Genomic DNA, 18,008 nt, shown 5'->3' with positions numbered 1-18,008 from the left:
GACGCTTAGATTTGAACTCAGTATCACACGTCGACATCCACAACTTGAGCAGCTGCTGCAGCTGCTACTATAAGGAGACAAATGATCAGCATGCATCATATGATTAATAATGCTCTCTGCATTCATACATTCAGTATTCTGCTTCTTTAATGTTTTAGAAAGTTCATCATACCAACTGAACAGAACAAGGTCCCACCTTTTCAAACCCTGCTTTTTACTCCTGCCACCCTGGACTTACAGAGTTTGATGTGGATACCAGTAATATTTAACATCCTTTCCAGATATGAGCCCGTGCTCTTGTAACTTAGTCAATAATTTACAATAATTAATATGGTCAAAAGCTTTTGATTTTGAGGAAGCACATAAATATAGTTGGGTTTTGCCTGTTATACTTGTAAACATCTTATGTGCACAGTTAAACTGTCTTTAAGTCAGACAGAGATCATACTTGTAAAACAAACGCTTCTGACAAAAAGGCAAGAGGCACAAACAAAAAGAACATTAAGAATTACTCTTAAATTTCTCTAAGAGGAAATCAGGTGGTATTAATTATAAATAACACACCTGCCTCCTCCCGTCCCCTTCATTTACAGTATGATCAGTATTACTCTTCTGGATTCATATTTCATGGTAAATTTGGAAGTTTACCTGCTTCATCGGTATGAGAGGCCAAATACGAGCGCTCTCTCTGGCCAAACTGAGCTGATTATGGCTAAGTGCCGGTATGTGTTCTGGCTCAGCAGGATCAAATGTGTTTGTCAGATTTGGCTGTTTTTAAACTTATTTATCCTCTGAATCTGTTGCAGTTTGCAGCAAAAGGGCAAACGATCAAAGAGTAAATAGGAGAGCAAAGATGGATACTGATCATGTGTGTGCCCTCTGTCCCACCTCAGCATCTACGGCTGCCCGCTGGCCAAGAAGAGGAAGGCTCTGGAAAAACAACCGCTGGAACCGGCTGCCAAGAGGAGGCCCTTCCTCACCTCCTGCCCGGGTGAGTTGGTGGAGGATGCTGGCAGCTATGGCAGCTATGGGAACGAAGCCATGGAGGTGGGGCAGGATGGGAAGGAGCAAGGGGAGGTAGTTGAAGAGGACGAGGAGGAGGATGAAGGGGAGAGGGAAGGAGATGAAGAAGAAGAAGAAGAAGATGGCGAGGTGGAAGACGAGTTCTCGGAGGACAACGAGGAGCAGGGAGAAGAAGAGGAGGAGGAAGAGGAAGAAGAGGAGATAGAGGTGGAGAGAACAGATACAGCAATGGAGGGTGAGCAGGTGGAGGAAGAGGAAGACGGGATGGATGAGGAAGAGGAGGAAGACGGCTATGACGAGGAGGAGCAAGATGATGAGGGAGAGGAAGACGAGGAAGAAGAGGAAGAGGAGGAGCAGCGTCGTCAGCAGGGTGAGTGTGCAGTTTGTTACTTTAGTTGCTTGGATGAGAAAAAGATGAAGGACACGAGCCACGTCATAGTTTTGCTTTGGTTCGTGCAGATTAAACGAGTTGCTTTTCAGGATCTGGAGCTCCAATCAGGAAGAAGAGTTTATTGTTTCAGCAACCTCATAGCCTAATGTATGACTTCAGCTGTTCATCAGTTTGAGGCCTACATTGTTGTGTTTTTCCATTTCACAATCTGCCAAATGTTTCCATCTAGTGACAGGTCGAGACTGCCTAACTGCCAAATGGTCTGAAGGTCACGGCCATTCAAAAACTACAGCATTGTCGCACAGTGATTTTTGATCCTCTAAATCTTTTAAAAACCTTGAGTACATTATGTGATATAATTCCCAAAATTCTAGATAATTTGTTTAAATTGCAGGTAATCGTACAGGACACAATACAGGACACAGACAAAATAACTAAAAGTGAACTTTTTTTAGGTTGAATGCAAAAGTCCACAAAAGTCCACAGGCCTTAAATCCATGAATAGCAAATGTGGACAAAGACTAGATCACGGAACAAACAGACAACCAACAGAGTGTAGACAGGTCTATATATACTCTAAGGGTAATCAGGGAAGTGGGAATACACAGAGGAGGAGAGAAGAATACTCAAGGAGAAAGTCTATAACTAACACAAACACCTAACACACAGAAAACTTACAAAATCCACAAATTATAAATAACACCTAGGAAACTGTCGAGACTAGTAAAAAAGAGAAATCAAACCTTGACGAATAGTTAAACTCAAATATAAATAAAAATTCAAAAATACATGAAAGTCAAGAAGCAAACTGATCATAAAAACACAAAAAGAATTCAAAATCCCAAACTCAAAAATCCTGCGTCCAAAACCCACAACCGTGATGCGAATTGAATTTTTTTTTTTTTAAATTGGGTTACTCTTTGTATACCTAATAATGATACTGACATCTTCCCACTTACTTATGCAATGCACCACCATTTGTTTTTCAGTATTACACAGCTTTTCCAGTCCTTTGTTCCAACCTCTATAAAACACATTGCCTGTTTCAAAATGACAAAATGAGTTTATATTTGTAAAAACGCTGTGACATTTTTCCCATTCAACAGCTGATGGATTGTCCTTGTGTCCTTTTCAATTAAATATAGGACTTAAATGATTTTCAAATCACGACTTTCTCTCTTTATTTTAACACTTCGTCCTTACACCTTTGGAAATAGGGTTGGAGAATAATCAACACTTGAGTCATTTAAAAAAAAGGAATGTACAACTGTGTCATGCTGGCAGTTAAATTCATAAAGTGAACTGAAAATCAAGGTGGAGTGGCAGGTGGTTAAATGAAAAAGTACTGTAGTGAATAACTGAACCACTGCTGATGCATGGTTTATCAGTATAGCACATTTCAACAACAAAAGGCCTTGGGGTAAAACAAGCAAAACGAGACAATGCAGATAAAAGAAATTAAAAGAAAAAAGAATAAAAATTTGCAGTTTAGAGAAGAGCAGCTTTTTGTATTAATCAAAAACTGCAAGAACTGATTCAGATGTCGAGTAGACAAAGACTGACAAGCTGCAGACTAAAGAGTGAAAGACAGTAAGACACAGGTGAAGTCAAGATTATAATGATTATAGGAGAAGGAACAAAGGAGAAAGCAAACAAAGAGAACCTTTAAAATAAAACAGGAAGTAAGTAAAAAAAAAGGGGAGAAAGAACAACCCAGAAAAACGCAGAGAGCACATGGAAGGAAAAGACAGGCTCAATATTATAACTAAGCTTAGAACAAAGCAACAGAAAGAACACATGGGCTTGCTAAACAAATGCTGTAAACATTTGTTGTTGTTGCTTCTGGCCGGGACATGCCTTCAGTGTTGTGTGCCAGATATTCTGCGAGCACTGCAGCTCGATCCGTGACGGGGCCACCGTGTTTGTGCAGATTCGTGGAACTTTTCCAACCTGCAACACGTAAAGATGCCAAAAAGCTGTCGAATTAACAGATGGATAAATGCAGCAATGTCGCAGATATTCAGGTCTTGTTCTGTGTCGCGCTGATGTCCACTTTTGCATGCGGTTTGCAGAAGGAGAGGACTAAGTGATGAGTGCTGCTGAGGAGGGTTTGGTAGACCAGATGCTCTGCGCTTTCCCTCCCACCTCGCTTCCTCCTTTCCCCCCAAACACCCCCCGTGTCCTCAATCGCTTCTGACAGTGCCTCACGAATAAATGGGAGAGGAGCTCTGCTGAGTTATTAACTCCCTCCCTCCCCTCCTCGTTTGCCTCCTCGTCTCGGCGGACGTGTCACATGTGCTCTGCCTCGGTTTCTCCTCCTGAGGATATTTATGGCTCCTGAATGGGAGCACCTCACACGCCTCCCTTTTCAATTTCTCTGCTCTCATTCGCCGCCTCTGTCCCCAAAATCAACAGCGAGGCTTATCGGAGAGAGCGACACTGCCGCGCACCGCTCTGGGTTGTATGTTTTTTGTGAGTAAACAGTGGATCATAATTGGGAGGGATGAAGATAATACAGGCGAGAATATAACAGGGGAAAAAAAGAGTTCATCAGCACTGCTGACATGATTAGAGGATAAGGGTTTCATTTTCACTTCATCTGCAGGATTTTGATTCTATAAATGGACTGATAGTTGTGTTACCTGCAAAACAAATCACTTTCCCTCACATTTTTCACAAATTACCTGCTGTTTATGTTGCGTATAGCGTGGGTTATTGCGGGAAACTTTTCTTGGCTGCGTTGTGAGATTCCTGAACAATATCAAAACAAAGGGATTTGTTTCTTGCTTCCCTGATTGCAGAGAACCACTACAAACCCGGTGGACAATCAAAGCTCATTCCAATTCAGAAGGACGACAACAACAACAACAGCTGTACCATCAGCGCCGGTAACGGCACCGGAGAGGAGTACGAGAACTACGACGAGCTGGTTGCCAAGTCACTTCTCAACCTTGGCAAGATCGCCGAGGATGCTGCCTACCAGGCCATGACCGAGTCCGAGATGAACAGCAACTCCTCCAACAGCGCCGGGGAAGACGACGATGACGAAGAGGACGACGGCAGCGAGCAGGGCGAGAGGAAGGGTGAGCTGAGCGTGGACTTGGACAGCGACGTGGTCAGGGAGACGGTGGACTCCCTGAAGCTTCTGGCGCAGGGTCACGGCGCCATGCTGCCTGAAGACGGCTACCCCGAAGACACCATGGTGAACGACGGCAGCCATACAAACGGGCGGCCCGGCATGGGAGTCAGGGGTCAGACTGAGGAGAGCGAGGAGGAGGTGTGTCTCAGTAGCCTAGAGTGTCTGAGGAATCAGTGCTTTGATCTGGCCCGGAAGCTGAGTGAGACTCAGCCGTCTGATCGTCCTGTCCACCACGTTCTCCACCACCAACTCCAAATTCCAGCAGACCACCAGGGGTTGCACCACCTGAACAGGTAGATAATCTCTTAAGAGTTCACAGATATGATTTTAAGATTAAAATAATATGCACATTACCTCTGCCAGCCTTTGAAATATGTTGACCTCATTATTGAAATCTTTGGTCATGTTTAACATGAGCATCTACAAGTAAACAAGGAAAAACATAGTAGGTAGCTTTTCAAAATTACATAGATGGTACTGATGGTACTTAAACGATACAACAGTTTAGTAGTTCTTATGCAAGCATGCACGCATGGAAAGGGTAGAGGGCACTCATCTTCCATAGCCAACGGCAAACTAAAACTTGTAGTCCTTCTGATACGTGTTTCTGTTCATGAATGGTGGGACAGAGATATCACTAGCAAAGGAAGCATAGATAAAAGTGCTTCCATGAATGGGTGAATGAGGCAAGTTGCATAAAGTGCTCTGAGTGCTCACAGTAGAAAAACGCCATAAAAGAACCAGTTTATTAACCATTTACTATCAGTAATGCATGAAGTGTGAGGATTTGCATAAACAGTGCAATGTAAACAATGTTATGTTTTCAGTTTGGCCTGTCTCCCCCTTGAAGGCTGTCTTCCTGTGCATTTCTGGATCTCTTCCTGTATTCCTTTAATTCTTTGCCCTTGCAGCTGTCATGCTGCTTGTCCTCCACTGACTCTAAATGTGAACTTTTAAGTTTAATTCCATTTTGATGCAAAGGACAAACCACAGGGAGCTTGTGGGTAGCTTGGGTTTTGGGTGTGTAGGATAAAGCAAACTAAAGCACTATTCCTCAAAAACTTCAGACTATGCTATACTGAAAAATGAAAATTGCTGTTTGCATTCTGAGCTATAGCTCACACCGGCTCTCATTTATAATGATGATGATAATGAAGATGATAATAATCATTATAATGATAATGATGATCCGCAAAATAAAACTCAAGGTGATACAGAAGTCAGACAGTGAAGTATCAAACGCGCACCTGCACGGGATCGTTCTGAATATAATGCTCTGCATGGTCCAGAGGTGCACAAAGAGACAGCCTTGAAGGGGAGGTCGGACACCTTAATCAGTTTTTTGTGGGCACGGTCAGAAGACCTTTGATTTATCTTTATATTAGTCCTCCTTTTTAAATGTGAAAATGTACTTTCACAAACTTATTAAATATTACATTTTTATAATTATTAAACATTCAATTACAGGTTTCATTTGTAAGGTTGCGGGATCTACTTTTGACTCCTTTTAAAACATAACTTTATCCTTTTTAATATTTGATAACATTTTTTACTTTGACTGTTGAGCATACATTGTATAGGTAGCCTTGCTTCTTAAACTTCAAGGTAGCTCCAACAACAACAGTTCCTAAATTATTTCAGAAAGTTTTTTTTAATAAAATCAAAACTGTAATAAACTTTTTTGTAGAATACAGCTGAATTGGCAAAATTTAGACCCTTCATTCAAGTTCATTTAGTTGAACAAGTTAGGAGATATAAAACATCCTTTTGATAACCTTTACACATATTCGCATCTTGACTTCAAACATTCAGGTATGACAGCTGCCAGCAGGGTGCACAAGACGAGCCCCGGTCTCTGGAGCGCAGCTACTCCGACATGGTGAACTTAATGAAGCTGGAGGAGCAGCTGAGCCCGGCGTCCCGAGGCTACCCGACCAGCTGCAGCCAGGAGGGCGACGAGGACACCACATCTGTGGCCTCCGACCGCTCGGACGAGACCTTCGACATGGCCAAGGGAAACCTGTCGCTGCTGGAGAAGGCCATCGCACTGGAATCAGAGAGGGCAAAGGTCATGAGGGACCGGATGGCCTCGGAGCACGCGATGCCCCGTCGGGATCACCACCACCATCATCATCGCGGCCACGGCGAGCACAGCCCAAGGCTGAGTAGCGCTGCAGAGGAGCGCAGGTCCAGGATGCAGCAGGATGGGTTGAAGAGGGCGTACTACCCTAAAGGTAGGCAAGGAAAAACCCACACACTGACCCTGTCTGTGTTATTATCGATCTGCACTGCAAACTTGGAAAACTATACTGTAGCATATGTCGATTTTCCATGTTCCATGTGTCAGGACGGTTAAGTAGTTTGGAGCCAACTTAAGGATCTTTTAGGCATCATTGCTGTTTCGACTTCCAGGGTAAGATGTTGTGTAACACGTTTAAATTGGAAACGTTCCTTCATGTTCACAAGGAGTCTTTTCTTCATTCACACGGTCCTGCATCTGGTTTTTCATGCCAGGACTATTTTTACCACAAAAGCCTGGACACTGAGAAACGAATTTAGTTCAGTCAGTCCTCTGTAGCTCGACACAATCACGCTGCATCTGATCAAAATAAACTTCCTAAAAGAAATGTGCCTTTAATTCAGCAGTAAAGGTTATATGTGATGCTAATGAATAGTGTTCATTATGTAGTGGTTTTACTTCCATGTTTCCTCTTTTACTTTTGTAAAACTGCTGTTTTGCTCTTTGTCCTACGGTAAGCTTATATGCCGTGTATGTATGTTAGCACTTTGTGGCTCCTGTCTGAGAAATAGATATTGCTTGCATTCCTGCTTCTTCTAACCTATTACTATATTCACAAAGTTGTCAAATAATCATGCTTCTCTTTAAATTCTGCCAGTTTCCCATCACCTTTTCACATCATATTTAACCACAGCCATATTTAACTCAAAAATGTTGACCCCAGGTCAGCAGAGAGGGCGTTTATCTTGTCTGTCTGACTTATTGAAACCCTCAGTACAGCAGCAGCCAGGGGCTATTAGTGCTGCAGCAGGAAAAAAATAATACATAAAAGTAACTTTAATGTCTTTTCCTCCCTGATTTGAGCATTTTTACGGACACTGCTGGACTGAATGAGTTTTCTGACCTCTGGGCTTGGTTAAAATCCGGCTGTGTTATTTCAGAAATGTTGTACATGGCTGCAGACGAGGTAATGGGCACTCATTTTCTGCATTCAGGGCTATACACAATTTAGTTTTTTTTATTTTATTTTGCAGATGCATGGTTTTCCACTGACAGCAGCTTATGTTGTTAAAATAGGCCGGTGTGGGAACATCAGACGGCCAGCTTGTCAGGCATGAGTAATGGCAATCTGCACGGCCCGTTAGAAGAGCAAATCTCATCTGTGGGACGCTATCTGCGGCCTATTTCTCCAAATCCACTCATATACAACCCCACTACCACTGGTAGGGAGTCGGCACTGTGCGGTTATCATCCTCACTACAGACTCAGATGGGCTTCAGACTGTTTCATTAGCACAGAGAGAGTCTTTGTTAACCCATAAGAAGCTGTTATTAGTCCAAAGGAAGGCTTTTATTATGATGTCTGCATCTGTGCAAGGACAGCTTCACCTATTCAGCCTGATATTGTGGTTTCTTGTTGGGAGGGGGCCTATTTTGTTCTGTTTGTCCCGACTTAGTCAGTGATTTGCAGCATGCACACCCAAGTGAATCTCATCCGTGCTTGCTAGCTGAGGTAATGAGTTATCTATGTAGGAGGATGATGCTTAATTCGGCATGTTAAGCTCTGATTGATCAATTGTTTCTTGAACCAAATGAAGCAGCCATCAGTGGATCCAATATCACACCTACAGTGTTTGCCTTGCTAAACAAATCTGAGTTGTGGGTGGTTTTTAAGAACCAGGCTACTGGCCAAATCCATGAGCCATATACGGTCTGTGTTCAGTCCTTTCATGGCCAAAAACTGCTCCGACACTTGGACGCCGATTACCTGTTGACTCAACTCCACCTCCGTCTAATTTTCGGTGTCCCTTGTCTTCACAGACTCTTCCAGGGGAGAGAAGAAGGAGAGCAAGTGTCCGACTCCAGGCTGTGACGGAACCGGTCATGTGACGGGGCTGTACCCGCATCACCGCAGCCTTTCTGGGTGTCCCCACAAAGATCGTGTCCCACCTGAGAGTAGGTCCCTCTGCTTGCATGTTGTGCTGCATTGACAACACAAACTCAGTAGCACTCTGACAAGTCATTTCACCCAGAGCGGTATTTCAGTCTTTTGGTGGGGGTGGTGGTTTTATATGTGCAGACATTTCTCAAAGCGCTCTGGAGGCAGGAATCATCTTAGTGGTTGAGTAAAACATCAGATGACAAGGACACGTTTGCTGAATCTCCAAACCGTGGTCTGAATAATAAAAGGTACTTATGTAGTATGTTTTTAATGTTCTGATCTATAAAAAGAAGGTTTTCCTGAAAATCCTGAAAAATAATCAAATCACTGATCAAAACATTCTTGGCTACATCAGAGGCACTGAAATATCGTCATATCCTCAAATGTCTGTGTAGATGCTCATCATCCAGGCCACAGTGGTCTTAAAGCTGGACTTTAAGGCAGTTGGACTTCTTTTCAACTTCACAAAGACATCTCACCGTTTCCCAGAGAGGTGTCTTAACATACAATGGAGTCCCAAGTAATTAATCTGATGATATTAGTCACACTTTGGCTCATAAGAGGATGAACTACATATATGATGACAGGAGAGGTCAGCAACTCCCAGGGTTGCTGACGGTAACCGTAGACAATAAGATTCACTAAACACAAGCTATCTGCAGAAAAAGGTTCTCGAGAATAATAAACACAGTTATTAATGAATAAATATTCTGTAGTATTTATAAATTAATGTGTATAAATGTATAAATAACCACATGTAAGCACTACATAAATCTGTAATTTGTCATCCTTCTGTGTTAAGATGTAGTTACAATATTTTTCTAGTCTAAAATAAACCACTGAGGTGTCAACGGTGACCAACGGTTATCCCATAATAAAAGAAATGGTGACAAATAGTCTGAAAAGCCAACATGGAAAGAAAGAAATCCAATAATGAGTCTAAATTTTAAATTTAGTTAAAAAGAAGTAAAAAGATTCTCTGCGTCTGCTATTCACTGCCACATATTTGTAATACAACATGAATAATGAGTTCTAGTTTGTTTGATGCTTGATGTGACTACAAAGTTGGCAATAAAGGGAGCTGCACTTCAGTGTCACAAACCTCTTTTTTCTGTTGTGTTACATTAACGATTGAGCTGAATCGTGTTTATTTAGCTGCGCACTTTGAGGTTTTACTTATGCAGTCAGATCATTTCTGCCTCTGAGAGTTATATAAGACTGAGAGCACAAAAAACATTTCACATCAGACATCTACCCCCAAAATTTGCCCCTTAATATCTTAGAGAAACAAAATCCCATGTCTTTGGGACCAAATGGAAATAATTTACTGGTCAGAACTGTTTTTGTTTAGTTTTACTTCAAATTTGAGGAGATTTAACGAATAAATGCTGACTTCAAATGACTTGTTAGATGGATTGTATCACAGTTAAAGTTGGACAGTGCTGGCAGTGTTGGCTGTTCACCATCATGCATCTGTCCTGCATGAGTCTGCATTTGTGTTCTGTCGTGTTGGACGTGTTAGATAATCTGGTTTTAACTTTGTTATGATCACGAGAAGTTGTGAACGTCTTGTCTAATCATCATGCGCGACTGAGCCTGTTTAACATATGTTTGATCAACCGAGAAGGTAGACCTTGATTGCTGCCAAACATTATCAAGGTTTTTGAGTTTCAAAACCAACTGCGCTTTAAACGTTTATATATATATATATATATATATATATATATATATATATATATATATATATATGTATATGTATATATATATATGTAATCTCACTTCTATCTGTTAGAAAGTCTCTACTAAAGTATCTTATTATCTAAAGCAAACATACTGCAGTGCTGTTGTGGACACAAAGCTGCTTCTGTTCATACTCATGTTTAGTGTGGCACCAGAAATAGTATTATCTTTCTTTTTTTGGTTCAATTTCGTGAACTGCTTTACTTTCTTTTCATTCTCCTCATCGCGTCTGCCTGAAGTCTTGTTTTGATTTCTGTGTCGCTGTTGTAACGTGAACAGCATGAAGAATCAGTTTGATCAACCTGCTGACTAAAAATCCTCAAAAAAAGACCTACATGAAATTACTTCCAACCATCTAAGCCTGCTTGAAGCATGCTCACTGAACTCACAGGTAAAACATTACATTAGTTTAGATGAGGCTTCATTCACCCTGGTGGAACAATTGAACACATAGACTGTATAAAAGACTGATAAGACATCAACAGTTTGTTAGTCGTCAGTCATGCATGCCCAGAGACCGGTATGTGACCCTCTAGTACCTAACGGTCACTAGGAGGAAAAAAAAGATATTCCCAAAGCTTTTTGGGAAGTGGATGCTGGAGTTTGCTGGCTGTAGCAAAGTGAAAATGATGCAAAGAAGGTGCTGCACCAAAAACCTTCTTGCTTTGGCTATTTGCAGAGTACCACATTCACCCACAGTTTGAATGAAAGATGCCAAGTCTGCAAACACTCAAAACTGAAACTGAAACTCAAAAATGTGTGATGCAAACTGGAGACAAAGACCATTTCATGTCTTACTGCTGAAATCAACACATTTCACAATGTGCAACTTTTACTCTGAAGGTGAATTTTCTCTGTTTCCAGTTTTAATCACAGTTTGGTTTTTTTTGTTTTTTTTTTACAATTTCCCAACATTTAGCGATTAGTTGGGGAAGGCTTGCAGATAAATTCGCAATCAGAAGGAGCTTTTCAGTATGGCACCTTATACCTCTAACGAACGAATAATGAATAATATATAATATATAATAATAATATATAACGAATTTCACCCAGCAACATCCAGCTATCTTGACCAGCCACTCGTCATAGGGGAATACACATTTTCGAGGCCTGCATGACTGGGTCTCAGCAGTCAATTTCACAGTGACTAGCAGGAACCACTGATAGCGACTGAGCCAGTCAGAATACTCATTTGTCCCTAGTGAACGGTGGTTGCCAGGTGGTTGCCAAGCAGTCTCTTGTCCTCTGTGAACGAGGCCTGTTCAGAAGCCTTGTGCTGAAGATTTTGGCGTTTAGCATCGTGTTGTTTTGAGACCAGGCATGGTGAGAGAGGGCCGTATTTGATCTGTCAATCACAAGTGAGCCCTTCTGTAAACCATGCCCCGCTTTATCATCCTGCCTATTTTTCCAGTTGTAAGTCAGTCTGGTATATAAAACAAAAAGAAAAATGTATTGGCAGCAAAAACATTCAGCCTTTCAAATGAGACTTCACATCCTTTTTTACATAGAGCTTATCTTCTGTATGCAACAAGGTAAAAATGACAAAAAGAAATACCTGCATGGAGAATACAGAAAGATATTCAGACATATAGGTAAAAGCTTGCTGGGCTTTTCAATATCTAGAAACTTAAACTGTATATGAAGATTATACATATTTGAAAAAAACGATCTGAAACAGAATTTTAAACCTTCATTTATTACCAGACACATTCCTCTTCCTCCTGCGGAGTCATCAGCCATCCTTAACAGTGCATGACGAACTACTGCATCCAGTACAGTCTCATCTCATGAAATTTCATGACATGACCGCAGTGATCAAAAGGCAAATGAGAGCTGTGTTTCCTCAGTAGGAAGGGAATACTTGGGGCAATCATAACTACAAACGGAGAGCAGTTTAGAGGAAAGTTAGTGGGGAAAAAAGGCAAAAAACACAGCACATTTACCTTAATCTTTAATGATTTTTGTGACAAAATAAGCCCCATAAGGAGGCATGTTTCTTAAACCGATGCAAAACATGAAGCACAGCTGAATCTGAGGTGGCTACAAGGGAAACAAAGAGGAGAACTGGCGACTTCCTGCTGTTGACGCACTTTGTCTTAGCGTTCATGCCCGTTTTGTGAAATTCTTGCCCACTGTCGCATCAGTCGTGCAGCTATAATCTGTGCATGCCTAACCGTCGAGCTGAACACCCGTTAACTCTCCTGTCTGCTCCTAACCCTGGCTGTCTTTCTCACCTTTTCCTCTCTGTCAAAGTCCTTGCCATGTATGAAAATGTTTTAAAGTGCCCTACTCCTGGCTGCTCTGGACGGGGTCATGTCAATAGCAACAGGAACTCGCATCGCAGGTGAGTGAGTGGCCTTTCGCCGGGCCGCTATCAGCTGATCCACACCTCCATCGTACAGATATCGTCAGTGTGTGTGTGGTTTCAGGAGCACATCTCCAGTCAAACTACTTGCTGATGCTTAGGTCCTGTACACCATAAACTCTGATATGTTTGCTTTGGCTGAAAGGATTCTGCAAACTCATAACATGAAGTATTACTTATTTTTATTTTTGTTTATTATTATCATTTGTTAGTGTGCAATATGTAAGAAGCATTTACAAAGAAAGAGGGATTTAAGTAGGAACTGGTAACTATAGTTAATGGTATGATATGAATTGGTTTTATTAGCATTTGACCAGCATTTCTGAACAAGTCCACAGACTGGGCATCATTAATCGCTACAGGGGGTTTGGTCATGGAGCCCTGCTGTTAGCTAAACCCTAACAGAAATACTGGAAACTAAGAATCAAAGTCTAACCACAGCATAAGTTAAATAATAGTCACAACACTAAATTGCCTCTGCAGAAGTGTTCGTTGCTTATAAAAAGTAAGTATATAAATGAATAAAAACACAAGTATGTGTAACTTTACTCCTCAGTATGAAGGAAAAACGTATAGATAACATAATCTAAGTAAGTAAACTTCAGTGTTCCCTCAGTGTGGCTCACATAGTCCAAAAACTTGGAAGTTATGATGACTGGTAACTCTAAATCACCCCTAGGCGTGAATGTGAGTCTGATTGGTTGTCTGTGTGGTTATTAAAAATAGCTCTCTGATTGACTGGGTCACCCCACCCCTCTCCTAGTATAAGCTGAGTTTGGCTCCACCACCCACACAACTCACTACAGGGTAAGAAGATGTAGCTAACAGATGGATGGAAGTATCAAAGTCCTAAATGCCTGAGTGCAAGTGAAACTCAAGTTATAAATAAGTATTTCAGGTTTTGAAAAATAAAAATGTGTTAAAAGTCTAGCATTAAAAACTGCTGCTCAATTTTACTTGTAGACTGTATATAAAAGAAGGAGAGAGCTCTTGTGACATCACCCACTTGTTTATAAAGTGCTAATCTGGGGCTTTACTGACTCGTTCAAGCTGTTGGATGGCTGTTGTTGACTGTTTGGTGCTATATAAATAAAATTGAACTGAGACTTTGTTATTTGCTAGCTTGGTCCTCAGAGTCCTTATAATTCTTCTTCTAGACCAGTGGTTCTTAACCTTGTTGGAGGTACCGAACCCCAACAGTTTCATATGCGCAGTCATTGAACCCCTCTTTAGTGAAAAATAAAATATGATGTTTTTCAAATTCAAGACATAGATATGTTTTTTACTGGTGCACAAAAGGAGCCGTGCATGTCACGGCGGAGGCTCTGCCGAACCCCTGAGATCAACTCACTGAACCCCTAGGGTTCAATCGAACCGAGGTTAAGAACCACTGTTCTAGACTTTAATATTAACAACTTTATTTATAAAGAATGGAGGAAAGTACATAAGTACTTCAGTACAGTACAGTCCAGAATTACACCTCCTAAACGGATTATTAACTCTGTTTGCAACATGTATGCCCAAAATGTAGAAAAAAGTAAATGAAACACATAAAAATGAATGAATTACAAATCAAAATAACGAAATGAGCACATTCTTGGTTTTGATGCTACACTCAGAAAGCAAAGGGCTATAATAAATTGTATTTATAAGTATAGCAAATTCCTGGCTTAGAGTTTTTTCACCCATTTTAGAAACCTGAATATAGAATTGAATTTTTTTAAAATTTATTTTAATATAATGCAGGAAATTTAGTAAAGCAGAATTTACATTTGATTACATTTGGTTACTGTTATGATGATGATGATGATGATGATGATGATGATGATGATGACATTGTTGACCAGGAGTTCAGTTTTCAGTATTACTCCAAACTTGATCAGGTGCATCCAAAGGCTGGAGACACAGATATCTTCAGTTGCAGACTATTAAAATTAAAGAACGTCTCTCATAAACTTTTTGAAGTGTTTCTTATTATTTAATTGTTAGTGGTTTACATTGTTTGTCATGTGTTATAAATGCTTCAGAAAGCACTAATAGCACAAGCATCATCATGAGGTCCAGTTGAGTGAGTCCTTACCTGTCGCTCAGAGCAGAAACAACCAGAATAAGACAAAACTTTAAGTGTAAAAAAAAACATTAAAAGATTAGAACTTTGTATAGTTAATTTAAAGGGAAAAAATTGCTAGAAAGAACAAACCCAGTTTTTGTAGCTGGCTGTAAACATGGACATTTTAACATGGGAGGTTGTGGGGATTTAAATAATTTTGGGGGGCAGCCTCAAGTGGCCATTAGGGGAACTGCAGCTTTTTGACGTGGTGGTTTCAGTTCTCATTTCTGGATGCTTCTGGTTGGTTATTGCTCTGTCCTTAAAACTGCAGAAATATAAATAAGTGCTCAAAATCATCGTAGAATGTGAAATCATAATTAGTGTTTCTGTGTTTTATCTGCCACTGTGGGAGTTTTCCTCTAAACAAGAACAGTTTGCAAAAACAGTTTTGGTTTTAACTCAACTCTGGCACAAAAAAAGTCACATTTTCTTTCAACAGCATGCAAAATGTTGTAATGTATTCCGCTTTAGGTGGAATTGTGGAGAAGGGACTGGAGAAGGAGAACCTGCATCACATCAGCAGTTCAGCTGTTTAACAGGCAGAGCAGAGCATGAAGTGCAGGCAGCACACATATGCACACACACACATGCACACGCGCGCGCGCACACACACACACACACACACACACACACACAGATACATACTTTTGAATTATGTAAAGTGATTTGCTCACACATACGTAGAGCTTTAGATGACACGCTGTTTCATTCGCACACAGCCTGACACACACACACACACACACAGTCAGACACTTACAAATTAGCTCACAGACAGCAGCACACGTGTGCTGGCAGACAGAATACACTGACACACACATACACACTCAGACATGGCTGCAGGGTGTGTTATGTAGCACAGCTCCACTGGGAAAGGAAACAAAGCACTAGCTAGCTAGCTTAGCGACTGTTAGCCACCAGCTTTCATGTCTGGCAGTCACCATGGAAACGCCTTCATAGCAGCAGCAGTAGCGGGCACTGCCGTGCTGATCTGTCACACACTACTCACACAGTAACCCTGCCATGCTTTAAAACGAGTGTGTGTGTGTGTGTGTGTGTACTAACGATGTTTCATAGCCTCTGTGGGTATGAAGCAATTAGGAAAAGCCCAAAGTGGCAGGAGGGAGAAGCTACATCCCCAACCAATCAGCTTCTCCTTTACCCCTGTTTGCGCCACATGAGGGTCAGCAAGTCACACATTTTAATGACTGGTACATCTCAGAAGTACACAGGATGGAATTTTCCGTCCGACATCAAACATTTTCTTCTGTTTATTGCAATTTTAATTTGTTTTTAAAGAAATTCACTTATGATTGTTGATGACATTTAATTATTTTCCCCAGAAGACCAAAAGCAGCTGTTTAATGAATGTAATCTAATCTATCACACAATCAGTCAATCACTGCAGCGGCCGATGAGCAGGATTAGATTTGTGTTTCTGCTTCCTGTGAGGTTACACTTGGTTACGGAAGAAAAACAAATTTCATGATTATAAACGGAGAAGGTGTTACCTTTTAACACTTATCACTGGGAGTTGGTGGGAAGTGACAGTTTTGTTAAGTGGAAGTGTCTTGTGGGACAGATAACCAAACTCTCCCAAAAAACTGGAGAATACTCTGTGTGTGTGTGTGTGTGTGTGTGTGTGTGTGTGTGTGTGTGTGTGTGTGTGTGTGTGTGTGTGTGTGTGTTGTTAGTAAAGAGACATCCGCTAAGAACTATTAATTTAGTCACTTATTCAACCAAGTATTCAGTTGCTGTATAAAGAGTCACGGGAGTAGATCCAGATCCAGATACAAACACTGTAATGAAACAAATTTCCCACGTGTGGGACTAATAAAGGTTATCTTATCTTATCTTATCTTAAACTTTAAAGAGCCTGACATAGAGTGACCAACGAAATAAAGACAAAGGCCCGTTTTAGAACATTTCATTAAGGCTGCGAGGGAGACTGAATTGGTTGATAAAAGAAAGATCATCAGTTACGCTCAGTTTGGAGCTTTGCATGCAAATCAATTCATAACTTGTATGAATGTTTTTTTCTGTATTTTTGATATTCTGTCTATCTCCATTAAAATGATTAGAGGTTAGAGGTTTTGCCAGTGATGTGTGAAGGAAAAATATGCCAAATCTGTGCTGCTGTTCTGTCAGCTAATCATCTTTGATGATTAGTTGTTTAGTCAGTTTTGCAAATATGTGAAATGGGAGGACAATAAAGAGATACAAAATGCTGTCACCTGGTCATTTACATACCCTCACTTAGTTTCTAGTCTCCACTTTTACTAGCCTCACATTATTGTTTTGGGCATCACTATGTTGATGTTTTTGGAGCGAGGACATCAAAGAATGCATAGACAAAGATACCCGGTCATAGCTAGTGCTAAATAACAGCCCAATAAAACAGGACAATTTATTTTCTTGCCATTTCCAAACTACAACTTATTTAAAAGGTACCAACAGCACAACCACAGGCAAGAGGCCTGTTCTTATATGAAGCTGTAAACATTCTGCTTTCATGGCTGAAGTTGTACATTGATGTGGGAGTGGACTAGTGACTAACTTTTTGAGCCAGCCTCAGGTGGACATTAGCTGAATGTCAGTTTTGCACTGGCTTCATTTTCAGCCTAGGATTTTGCAGTTTGAGTGATGTACAGTAGCAGGAGTCACAAACATGTCTGTCTGTAAATTTAAGCAATACCTGTTTAGAAAAAAGTCACACAGAAAGTCAAGTGATAAACCAGTTTGTCATCTGGAAAGTCAACACAAAGTAGGCCATTTTTAAATCCATAATTCATTTTGAACTGCTGGTACTGACAGCTGAACCGCTCTTCATTGAGAGCCAGATGCTGAATGTGTGTGTGCGTGTGTTGGTACAGTGTGTAACCAGGCCGTGTGCTGTCTCCCCCTCCCTAATCCTTCAGTCTGTCCGGCTGTCCCATCGCTGCTGCAGAGAAGATGGCGAAGGTCCACGAGAAGACTCACTCAACTGACAGCGGCAGTAAGACCAATCAGGCGTCAGACCGTGTCCTCAGGTACCGCCCACTTCAGTACAGTAAAGCAGCATAT

General features: G+C 41.1%; 1 protein-coding gene across 10 annotated transcripts in view; it reads left to right on the top strand.

Moving 5' to 3' along the window:
• Nucleotides 1-18,008, top strand: part of myt1la (myelin transcription factor 1-like, a) — an 88,877-nt gene that overhangs the window by 45,552 nt on the left and 25,317 nt on the right. For all 10 annotated transcript variants that reach the window (XM_085134237.1, XM_085134242.1, XM_085134243.1 and 7 more), the window contains 6 exons: nucleotides 894-1,393; nucleotides 4,216-4,846; nucleotides 6,366-6,787; nucleotides 8,613-8,747; nucleotides 12,727-12,817; nucleotides 17,864-17,974. In XM_085134237.1, coding sequence (XP_084990363.1) covers nucleotides 894-1,393; nucleotides 4,216-4,846; nucleotides 6,366-6,787; nucleotides 8,613-8,747; nucleotides 12,727-12,817; nucleotides 17,864-17,974 — 1,890 coding nt within the window. The remainder of the gene's footprint in view (nucleotides 1-893; nucleotides 1,394-4,215; nucleotides 4,847-6,365; nucleotides 6,788-8,612; nucleotides 8,748-12,726; nucleotides 12,818-17,863; nucleotides 17,975-18,008) is intronic.

This window comes from Neolamprologus multifasciatus, chromosome 15 (assembly GCF_963576455.1).
Source record: "Neolamprologus multifasciatus chromosome 15, fNeoMul1.2, whole genome shotgun sequence".
Lineage (NCBI taxonomy): Eukaryota > Metazoa > Chordata > Actinopteri > Cichliformes > Cichlidae > Neolamprologus > Neolamprologus multifasciatus.
The sequence above is the reverse complement of the archived record's forward strand: the minus strand, read 5'-3'. Positions and strand labels throughout refer to the sequence as shown.